The sequence below is a fragment of the Protomyctophum parallelum genome (genome assembly GCF_964188405.1).
Source record: "Protomyctophum parallelum genome assembly, chromosome: 18".
Lineage (NCBI taxonomy): Eukaryota > Metazoa > Chordata > Actinopteri > Myctophiformes > Myctophidae > Protomyctophum > Protomyctophum parallelum.
In genome coordinates, this window is record NC_139716.1 from 23,305,044 (window position 1) to 23,317,508 (window position 12,465).

General features: G+C 43.2%; 1 protein-coding gene across 1 annotated transcript in view; it reads right to left on the reverse strand.

Moving 5' to 3' along the window:
* nrxn2b (neurexin 2b) overlaps window positions 1-12,465 on the reverse strand; it is a gene marked incomplete at both ends in the record, with an annotated part of 864,412 nt that overhangs the window by 7,952 nt on the left and 843,995 nt on the right. Inside the window, one exon of the mRNA XM_083789063.1 lies at window positions 6,181-6,259. Coding sequence (XP_083645189.1) covers window positions 6,181-6,259 — 79 coding nt within the window. The remainder of the gene's footprint in view (window positions 1-6,180; window positions 6,260-12,465) is intronic.

Genomic DNA, 12,465 nt, shown 5'->3' on the forward strand with positions numbered 1-12,465 from the left:
TCTCTGAGGTTAGACTGGGCTAACTGGACAGGGCAATGCAATGATCTCTGATGTTAGACTGGGCTAACTGGACAGGGCAATGCAATGATCTCTGAGGTTAGACTGGGCTAACTGGACAGGGCAATGCAATGATGTCTCGCCTGCAGCTGTGGATCAAGTCCTGAATGCACAAGGTGGCTATTCCCGCCTCAAAAGCCACACGTAATCCCTATACATTCTACCTGCAGGGAACTTGGATGAGGAAATACGGGGAAAATCGCCCGATTAATTAGTCATAAAATTAGCTTATGTATACATTCCATTGGATGCTATTTCCTCACCTCCTTTTGATATATGGAGCTCAGTGGCCTTGTGGTTAGAGTGTCCGCCTGAGACTTGGAGGTCCCAGTGGGACCCAGTGCCTCCCTGCTTGGCACTCAGCATCAAGGGTTGGATTGGGGGATATTAAAGTCCCTCCGACATATCCAGGGGGTGTACTTGTACATCAAGCTGCCTCACGCTACAGAAACAGGAGATAGACTGCCTTCCTGCCCTATGGGCCTCATGGCTCGGCAAGGCTTACTCACTTACTTTTGATATGAGAAGACCTTTTGGGTCTCTGTGCATAATAGCCTACTGAGTGATGTGTTTAGTGACGGGTTGGTTTGATCAAACGGAGGCTCAGGACTTCACAACCGGCGCATTGGTTCCACCTCTCGTCCTCAAAAAGAACATTCATACTTTGTCTCTATGGCACGTATTCGCCTGATGAATTATGGAAGAACTTGTCGGCGCTCTGATCTTGCCGACACGGAGTAAAACTGATATAGCACTGCTGTTACAGTACAGCCAATGACTGATCATTATGAGAGCGAGAGAGAGAGGGGGGGGGGGGGGGATAGGGTGATAGGGGGACAGCAGGCAGAGAAGAGACAGCTAGTGTGACCTGCTCAACCAAAGCCATATGGCTGTTACTGAAACTCATTTAGAGAAAAAAATACATTTGTTTATGTCAAAGTCTTGGTTTTTTGCACATGGTACAATTCTGAGAGTGAAATGAAATGCTCTGTCTTTTTGCTGCAGTGTATGGCCTTTAAACTCACCCCTGACAACTTTTAACTCTTATTGAAACAACTACACACCTTTAGTGCACTATATTATGCTTGGATTCAATCTCAGAGTGACGGCTCCTTCGCTCAACTGTCACGCTGGAAAAATGTAATCTGTTGGTTTTGTTTTCTTGGTTTGTTTTTTTCCCTGACTTCAGTGTACAGCAGCGCTGCAGGCTTACGTTTGCACTGAAATATGATGTTTATTATCACCTGCACTATAGCATTATAGGAGAAATCAAGTCAGGTTGGGGTTTGGTAGAAACTGAAGTTTATTTACAATATAGCTGTAAGTTGTATATACTGTATACTTTGTCTTTCATATTTTCGGTATTTTGGAATACTAGAGCGGTTCCCGTTGGGCACTGGCCTACTTAATTGGACCGATGCAAGTTGGAAATGGAGTTATTTGTCTTACAGACATACGTACACACAGCAACTTGGTGCATTTATAGATATATACTTTAAAATGTAGAAATTCTCAAAATTGTAAGTAAGGTGAAAGTGATAATTGATGAATCAAACTACAGGATTAACCAAATGGACCCACACAAACGACTATTGTGGGATTCTCAAACATTTTGTCGAAAATAGCAGATCTACAAGTTCACAGTGAGGTGAGGGGAGGGGGGCGACCCCTGTCTGTCAAGCAGGTGTTTCTAATGCATTGCCTGTACAGTCAGTCAGTAGTACCAGAGGAGCGAGGTGATATTTTTGGGTCCCGTCTGACAGACATGCAGCGATGGGGGCCAGGGGTGCACGAGGAGAACAATGGCTCCATTAAGTGTTGGTCTCCACTGCACTATTCTCACCTGTGAGTGCCTGCCAACGGTCCCGGGGAATGATCAATGAGGCAATGAAGAAAACGACTTTTCCCCTTATACTCCCAAGCGCCATTTTCAGAGATTCAGAGATATCTGATCGCAACTTCTTGGAACACGAACGTCACACACTTGGAAGTGTCAAGCGAGGAAGAGGAGTATACGCAGACGTTTCAGGAACTAAGGTCTGGTGTGTGTGTGTGTGTGTGTGTGTGTGTGTGTGTGTGTGTGTGTGTGTGTTGAAAAGACAATTATTAATGCAATGTTGTTTTTGTTAGATTGGTTTTATTTGTTTGTTATGCTGGTAATTAAGTATTGCATTGTTTTGTCTCTACCCCGAGCAACAAAAACATGATAAATTGCAATCAATGTTCCATTGAAATGGTAATTAATTATTGTATCTTGAATATTGAATTAGTCTCTATATACTTGTAAATAATAAGCAATAAAACTAGTGTTGCCGTAAGTTTCTTCATTAAAGCTTGTGTGGCGTACAGCTGGAAGTACATAGTACATGCAGCGCAGTAGGCAGAACCGCAAACATGGTGTTAAATGTAATAAAACAATGCTGGCTTTGTGAGATATCTTCTTTCTTTTCTTTTTATCACTTTCCTCCAGTGCACAGAAGTAAGAGTTTAGCTGTCAGTGACATCCAAGCAAGTCTTTGGGAGAGCAGGTAACATTATGGAGATGAACTAAAAGAGAAAAGTGAAGCAGACTATCTGTGGTGGTGTGTGAGGGAAAGCAGATCGGGCTGTTATGCCTAGGAGAGCAGCGTCTGTTGCTTGCATAGCACACACATTGCTCTGTGCGCACGCGTGCGTGCGTGTGTGTACACACAACTTGAACAAGGAAGAGCATGGTCGTGCAAAACTATATATTTAACAGAAACATGTGCACGTGTGTGTGTGTGCGTGTGTGTGTGTGTGTGTGTGTGTGTGTATGCTCGCGCGTGTGTGTGTGTGCGTGCGAGCGCATACTTATAGGTGTGCAAGGTCTCCTTGTGTTAACAAATATATTCATGTGCGCCGGAGCATCTGTGCATCTATCTGTATACACAAATTGTGTTGTGTTTGTCATTCCGCTGCTCCTACTATGTCAGTCAGTCAGTCAGTCAGTCTCTCTATAGGCTGCGTTCCTGTGCTTCTTCCGTGTCCCAAACTCCAGAGCTCATTAAAAGCACTGGAGGAACCACAACCAAACGCATGCCTGGGTGGATGTAATTAAGGCTCCCTAACAAAGTCAGAGATTAATTAGCCCAGTGGGAAAGGCATGCAGCTGAGATAGATAACTCATATGATCATCTGCAGCGATGCCCCCCCCCCTCTCTCTCTCTCTCTGTCCCTTCCAAACTAGCCTCTCTCTCTCCTCTGACTCACGCTCTTTTTATCCACCCCCCCACCTCCCTTCCTCTACCTCCTCTCAAGCCAAGCAAGTTTTCTCCTCCTCCCTCCCTATTCTCGCTCCTGCTTTGAGTGCAAAGGGACGTGACGCACATCTCAACGAGGGTCAGTCCTTGGAGATATAGTCTTCAAATGCAGCCACCTCTCTCTCTCTCTCTCTCTCTCTCTCTCTCTGGTATACTGTCTGTTTCTGAAGTCTCACTCTCTCTTTCTTTATTCCTCATCCCTTTGTTCCTCTCATGTGAGCACCTTTGTATCGTTTTATTTCAATAGTTTATAAAGCAGTTTCAGCTTAATTGTCAGCAGGTGTACATTATTTGTGCTTTGTGTGAATGTGTGCCTTTGGTTTGGCGCGCATGCGTGCATGCGTGTGTACGGTATGGGTGCATCTATCCGCCTGTTCCTGTGATGAATAATTGAGGATAGAACATCAAGAGAAATCATTCAACACTTTTCTTTTTGGAGTTGGCTGAGAAAACGAGTTTGCTCTCTTTGTACAGACAGAGCCCTTGAACACGTTGCCACTTAGCAGACTATAACCAGCTTCTGAAGCATGTTGTAACCCAATAAAATACCGACGTCACTACAGGGCTACCGGATGTTAGCTCCATATACTAACCCTATATGAACTATAGCCAGCGGGATCGATATGAATTCACGGTGATATCTGGTGGCAATTTGATAGAAAGAGAAATCCCGCCGGCTATTCCTCATGTTCCTCCCATGCTTCCCCGGGAGGTTCTCGTCAATATAACACTGAGCCGCAGCTCTGACACGTAATGGAAAATGACGGAGAAAAAAAAACGGGAGAATGGCCGCGCTTCAGTCAGGAGTGACAGAGAGAGAGAGAGAGAGAGAGAGAGAGAGGGAGCGAGTGTTTGTCGATGCCATACATGTGCGTCTTCTCTCTCTGTGTCCTCATCTCAAGCTCTCCTCGAGCCCTCACTCACTGAGGCTTAGAGACGACCTGGCTATAGCCTGCTTCAGTGGATTGGGTTCAGCATCTGCCAGCGCTGATATCAAGTGGGGTTGCAATATGTGTGTGTGTGTGTGTGTGTGTGTGTGTGTGTTGGTGGGTATGCCAAAAATAAAAAACCTTCTGCCCACAGACCGAGGAAGACAAGTGTCTGACTGTCTGGAAAGGTGAGTATCTGTGCGTGGCGTGTCTATCTACGTCTGTGTGCATGTGTGTGTGTGTGTGTGTGTGCGCGTGCGCGCGCGCGTGCGTGCCTGCGTGAGAGAGAGAGAGAGTGTGGGGGAGGCCTCCTGCAGAAGATTAAGTCTATGGGCATAGCATCTACCGAAGAAAGTCTCATTTCTCCTTCTGATAAGAAGCGAAGTGAGCGCTGTATTTCACCAGCTACTATAGCACCTATACAGAGATAAAACCACAGGAGGACTTTACAACATGGGCTCAGAATCAGTTCCTTCTTCGCACAAAACATACCAATTCCTATAATCTCGAGCCAGGACATATATTCCATTTAAGACTCTAATCCCCGTTCCTAATAGCGTTTTGAATGGAAACGGTTGTATTGTATGGGGGGGGGGGGGGGGGGGGGGGGGAGGGGTCGAGCTCTATATCTTAGCAATACTGCACCTTATGCACAGGTTACTTACTTAGCTATACATCCATATCTCCCTTAAAAATAAACAAATAATGCTGATAAATTATATGCTGTAGATGCACTTCATCACCTTTGTACTTTCCTTGTGTATGTACCGGTATGTTTTTAATTCTTTGTTTCCTAATGTAAGGTACTGTTTGCTTGTTTTGTTTTATGTTTCCATGTGGGGAATGAGGATGAGAATTAGCATTTTTGCTAATAAACAAATAAAGTAAAGTAAAGTTATATACCTGACACAGACATGAGGGCAAACCAAAGTCCATTGGGGAAACTAAATTAACATTACACTTAGATAATTTCATGAAGGTTTGTAGCCTTTGGTGCATTTCTTCAATGTTTTAAGCTTCATTAAAACATGCACTGTTTTGTTGTGCCAATGTTGTAAATGTGCTGTTTTTCCTTCCTTGTTTTCATATAAATTCATAATATCCTTTGGCCGTTTCTCTGATGAAGCTAAAGTGCTCTCGACCTCACGTCTGCCACTGTGTTCTGAATGCTGACATTCAGTGCACATTTCTTGGCACGCCATCACGGGGATATTGCAATTCGTAATATTGAATTTGTTACTGTTCTTGGCAGTGCTCAGATGGTTTGCCCGGCTTAAATACGACCTACAAACCAGTGACAAGCGCTATACAAATTGTTGGCCTCCACCGTACCTTGGTGTCCAAGCATTATTCGACCATGAGACATTGCCTTAAAATGCACCTACGCGTTGCTGCTAACTGCCTTCATCAGGGTGACTGATGAAGGCAGTTTGCCGCAACGCGTAGGTGCATTTTAACCTTTTTGAAAACGCATTAGCCACCTTATAAAAGGCTTTTTACTTTCCTATACGAGAGTGACTTGGTCACTCAGTTGTACCAAAGAGCACCTTGTTGAAGATTCCTACTCTGGCCAAAAAAGATGCGCTCCTTCTTGTCTTTTTTCTACACACTTGACCGGATCGGACTTGCTTCGGAAACGTTTTGAAACAGCGAGCCGGGAGGGCCGGGCGCATGTATGTCTGACCAATCGGTGGTGCTGCATATGGAAAGGGTCTGACCAATCGGTGGTGCTGCATATGGAGAGAGGTCACAGGGGTCGCACAGTGTCACCTAAAAGCAGGGATAGTGTTTATAGAGAGAGAGAGAGACAGAGCCTGCTACATACAGTATAGGAACGTTTTTTGCATTTTCTGCTGAGTTTGTGGAACCCGAGTATAATACGCCGACACCCAGAACCCCCTGAGCTGACTCACCATTTCCTGGCTCACACTCCTCCAGATCCTCGTCGTCGCTCGGACACTCGGCCGACGCTACCAACAAGTCATCTGTGTTCTGGAGAGGAGACAGAGGAAACAATTATTTTCTACATTCTCTAATTGTGTAGACTTCTTGTAAATTAAGTAATGCAGATGTTTAACAATAATTTAACTCTTGAGAGTGTACAATTAAACCAAATGGACCTGGTTTCATTTTACACTCTCAGGAGTTAAAGATCTATAATGGTCCATTTGGTTACCACCTCTCCATCATTTAGCTGGGGACCACCTGGAACCCCCTCAAGGACCACAGGTGGTCCCCGGACCACTGGTTGAGAACCACTAATATAATGGACATGATGGCTTCATCCTTTTTTACAAGTTGATGCATTTCAGTACCTATAAGGGCCTGAAAATTAAAGAACGGTAGATGGACTCTTACATGTTTGTTCCAATGTAGTTATTATTTAGTCACAAGCGCTATAGCTTGTTAATACCCTTCACCTCAACCTCGAACGGCAGTGGACTATAATAATAAGTGCCCGATTCTGTCAGAGGCAGGAGCCATTGTTCAGTAAAGTTATAGATCGGCTATTTTCGAGAAAGAACCTAAATTGGGATCGGGCAATAGTATAAGAAACGAGATGATTTCCTCTTTTGCATGGAAAAAAACAGCAATATATTATGATAAAAAAAAGTGTCAGGGGGTGAAGGTAAAGTAGAAAGAGACATGCACAGTCACACTCACTCAGAAAAGGTCAAGATGTTATTCTAACCATCAAAGTGCTCTACTCCACTGTGATCAAAGCGCAGCACAGCAGGTAGCTCGATCAGAGCTCTTTTTTGGCGGAAATGTAAATGTGTGCTTCTGCTTGCTTGCAGCACTCCCTGCACTTAAACAACCGATGCCTGTGTTATTTAATCACTGTGCTTTTCTCTCTAATGCATGTTGGCATAAACATTACACCACAGGCTCCGCACGGCAGATTATCAACTACCCAAAGGACCACATAATATATAGATATACATATAGAGAGGGAGCGAGAGGCATACGTACAGTACCGTAATTTCCGGACTATAAGCCGCAGCTTTTTACCCATGATTTGAACCCTGCGGCTTATACAACGGTGCGGCTAATCTATGGATTTTTACAGCTAACGCAGAGCCATCTCAGGCTGCGGCTTATAGTCCGGTGCAGCTTATAGTCCGGTGCGGCTTGTATATGGGATTTTCCCTAAATTTGGCTGGTGCGGCTTATATTCAGGTGCGGCTTATAGTCCGGAAATTACGGTATAACATTTTAGTTTAGTTTTTCTCAGCATCATTCTGTACCGAGTCACAAAATATTTAATCCAATTACTATTTTGGAAATATCCACACCGTCCAAGCCTGATTGATGATGGACACTGTAAGATATATGTAGTATATATGTAAAATAGCCTCGAATTGCACCTTTTTAAACTAAATTGTGTTTAATGGAACATGATGGAATGGAACACCTACTGCAAAGCTGTTCCCAAAAACTATATATACATAACTTTGCTACTACAGGGAAAACATGCACATATGTTACTTTTTTACTTGTTGTTTTCTCTTTCTTGCACTCTTTATTCTGTCCCTTTGTTTGCTGTGCTTGCTGTGTTTTTGTTGTTTTGAATGTTATGTTATCTATGCTGCTGCATTGTCTGAAGGAAGTCAAACAAAAATAAGTTTAACTTTTTAATGTACCTGTCCTGTACAGTGTACACAATTTGCGTCCTCACTTTTGTCTTCAATGTTTGTTTTTACACACAATACACAAAGCTTCATACAGTGTGTCCATAAGTGTTACTTTTCCCATGCAGGGAATGAGAATTACCATCTATATAGCGTTCACACCAGATTAATTTATTTCATGCATATTATTTCTCTAGCTCTGAACACGTTTTGCAGATTAAACCATTTTTTCCGATCTGTTCTCGCTGAGTGTTACAGACACTTGAACGCTTGTCTGCAACCGTTCCATTAACCACTTGCAAACGGGCGTCCCTATTCTGGCCGAAATTAGCAGATCTACAAGCTCGAAACACATCGCAACGTGATTTGTGGAGAGCTTGCAGCGTGCATTGGCTACTTTCTTTATTGTTGAAGTCGAGACTTTTTTGTGAAATGAAACCTGTCTGTGATCATACAGAATCTAGGACAGCTCACGGAGTCATTTATGAAGCTCTTAAAGATGGTGTGCCGTGTTTTTTCCCCCAGTTTTTCATGTGTTTATGAGGTGACAGTACTTCATTAGACCCCTTGGTGTGGTTGTTATGTGCAAATTGCAATGGTGTCTTCCCTTTGTATTTAGGGTTTCTTCCTGGAGGCTGAAACCTTGACAGTAAAACGTGCCAATGATAAAAACATTGTGATAGTGACATCACAATATCATCCCTTCCCCTAATCCCTTCCCCTGTATCATACAACAACAGCTGTGGGTGCGGCTTCAGTTCAGGTGGATCACCACCCATCACCACCCACCAGGCAAACCAGGCATACTTAATGAACTGGTGGGTGTGTCCACATAAAACCGACATTTTAACAAATACTGTAAACTTTGTAAAAAAAAAAAAATCTTCCTCCTTATACAGTATAATAATAATACATGTTTTAGGGTGGAAAGAAATCACGGCACTCCACAACAATAAAAGCGAACAGGGCTGTGTTAGCCAGCCAGCTATGTAGAAGTCGTGTCGATAGATGACGCTGCACATAGCTGAATAGCTACATTAGACTCATAAAAAGCATTTAATCGGGTGATTCATTGCTAATCTATGCTCATTCTCACATCATGCGTACTCCTAATGGTATTTGGGGGTTATTATGATGATGCAGTATGCTGAGCTAAGGTGCGTAATGAAGAAATGGCTGTTGTATACACAAGTGGAAAAATGTGTCGTTGGCACTAAAATCACTTAAATGGCCCCCCCTTTTTTATGACTTTGGCACTGCGCATTAATGTCAGCCGGAAACATCGACATAGTGCCAGGCAGGATGGATGGACACGTCCTTATATGGCATCCTGGCTATAGGAACAGTGGTGGAAAAAAGTACTCAAATGTTTTTACTTGGATAAAAGTGTCAATACTGCAATGTAGAATATGTACTCTGTTACAAGTAGAAGTCCCGTGTTCGCAATGTACTCAAGTAAAAGTACAAAAGTATCGGCATTCAAATAAAGTAAGACCACGGCACAGCGTTGAGGCGTTGTTTACAGAAAGGAGAGCCGTGGTCCGGAGGTATGATATCGAACACACACACACAAACACACACACACACGATGCCACATGTGACATGTCCTAGTCGGGTTACATCCATTGATCGCATGTCCTTTTATTTTCTTCTGCTTTTGTTTTTTTCCCCTCGATACGAGAGAGAGAGAGAGAGAGAAAGATTAAACCGCAAGACATGTCGTGTGTGTGTGTCCATAAGTGTAATCATTATGTCGTCTGAGCGAGGACCTGTGTGTGTGTGTGTGTGCATGAGGGTAATTGGATCGGCGTCCGTCTTTAATGGAGCACTGAAGGTCCCTGGCCTGAAGTCTCTAACAGCGAGTAGCCTGTTGCCAGATTTTGTGAGATAAATAAGCAACCAAGGTCTATGAAAACAAGTACAAAAGAAGCGACTATAGGCTATATATGGCTATTTGAAAATAGCCGATCTACAAGCTCACAATGAGTCGCAATGCGATCACAAGTATACACAAGTAAGACGCGCGAACGCGGGAAGCGAACGCAGCTCGTAAATTGCAATAACAACAATTCGAATAAATTACGTACTTTTTTAGTATGTTTAGTAAGTTTTTTTTCAAGTTAAGTTTGTATGTGTGTGTGTGTGTGTGTGTGTGTGCGTGCGTGTGTGCGTGTGTGTGTGTTTTGTGTGTGATACAGCTGCGCCCTCTGGTGGCGGGCGGGTGGTGTTACAGCGTGACACACACACACAGACAGACAGACATGTTCTGCTAGGTCTCATAGTTAGTGCTCACTGCATTCGCAATCAGGGACCGAGAGACAGCGAGATGGGTTGGTCTGCGGACAAAACATATAAATCTGGGGGCCCTTGTTATGAAAATCAAATGATCAAAATGCAGAATAAATAATGGGCCTTCATATGAAAAGGGTTGATGAAAAGCACTGAGTTAATCAAATCAATCAAACTTTACAAAAATAAACAAGCCCAAAGTCGCTCGTAATAAGCGGACACGGCAACAGTGGACTCCAACACTGGAGTGCTTTTCTCCCCCCTCTCTCCTCTCTCTCCTCTTCTACTCAACGCTAGCTGCCATCTGGGACCGGAGCACTTTCACCGGCTATACTTCCATAATACCAGAGATGAATCACCATGCAGACATTTTCATCTTATAATAATTATCTCCGTTTTAGTATGAGCAAGATTCAAAGCAGTGCTATACAGTTTAATTGTTGTTAGTTTTATCCAACCAGGACAGAACTACACAAAGATTTATTGGCTTAAATGTATTAATTCATTTAATTGATTTGTTTTTATTTTTATGTTCCTGTTCCTGTTCCAATTTTGTCTGTATATTATTATTTGTTTGTTTGTTTTATAACTAATTTCAACTTACATCCTATAAAGTCCACACTCCTGATTAATAATTTAGTTGGTATCTCGACGTGAACATTCGTTGAGAGGTGGAGAGACTCCTGTTACTGAACAAACAAACTATATCAGTGGTTTTCAATCCTTTTCATATCAAGGCCCATTATTTATTCGGCATTTGAGTCACGGATAACCGTTTGATGACATTTAGCCTCTCAGAAGTCAGACCCAAAACTAAAGAATATTTCGTTATCGTTGGAAATGATCTGTATTAATGTGGTATACCGAGAGATAACAGGCAAACGTTGATAAATTTTTTTATCAATTATTCTACATTCTCTAATTGCGAAGACTTCTTGTCTCGTGAGAGCGTAAAATGAAACAAAATGGACCCGTAAGGGTCCATTTGGGTGGCTGGAACCCCCATTTTTTACACTCAGGGTTTATGTACAACTACAGATGTTTGGCCTGTGGGAAGAAAAGAGAGGAGCACACCTGAAACCAATATTGTCATTGATTTGTGCTTCCAAAGCAGTGTGTGTGTGTGTGTGTGTGTGTGTGTGTGTGTGTGTGTGTGTGTGTGTGTGTGTGTGTGTGTGTGTGGACTGTGGACTGTGGAGTACTGCACATCAATCCCCTCCCACTGCACTCTGTCCACTTCTCCCAATCATTCAGAGAGGCTTTTAGCTCGGTAATTAGCACCGGTGCGCTCTTCTGAAATGAACGAGATAGGGCTTTCAAGTGAGAGAAGATAGAGGTATGAGACTGAGAGAGGATTTAAAAAAAAGAGAGATGGTCTTAAAAAAAATACATTCCTGTTCTTAGTCTAATCGTGGTTGTCTGAGACCGGTGTAAGTGTCTCGCCGACTTATCGACTAGAAGGTAAGCTTCTGCTACCCAACGAGTTCTAACACAGACTGAGAAAAAAAGGAAGGAGTCTGTTAATTGGGACCTGGCAATACTGTGAGTGAGAGTGTGCTGGGAAATCGAAAATACTACTAGGCAGTATATTTTTAACGAAGCAAAAGCTTCGAATAACACCCTCTACTCTTGCATGAAACCACACGGAATGCATTTGAAATAGGATCAATGCTCAATATTTACTTTGCTAAGTAGTAGTTGAGTGAGTATAGTGCTGCAGCAATGTGTGACGCTGCTAGGCAGACCTCTTCTCTCAAGGACTCGGTGCGCTAATGGGTAGTACTTGCTGTTTTTCTTGAACAAACACAGCTTCCATTTAATGAATAGTTGGTACGACATGCAGGCATGATATAGGTGGGAAAGAAAATGCCTTCTGAAGGACACCAAACCTGTTATAATAGCTTATTATTAGACTAGTGGGCCGGCGCGGCCTGCCTTTTTCCAGTGTGAGTGCATGACAATGTTGCTCCCCTACTGTTAGCTAATTGCTGTTTATTATGGGCGGATGGCAGTGTGGGGGGGTGCACGGCTCCGTAAAACGCGTGGGCGCAATCACTAGGCTGTAAATCACAGCCGTTTCACGGCGAATGTGCAAGAAAGGCACAAATATAAAGCATATTCACGAAAGAATTACCCCCGCCCGTTTTTTTTATCGTGTTGTTGTTGTTCGCCGTAAACATCTGTCCGGCTTTATTGTTGATGCGTTTGGGCGTCTTGTAATTGTTGCCTCTATACCAGCGCCGTGCGTGTCTCAGGGGCTGTTTGAAATCAACACAA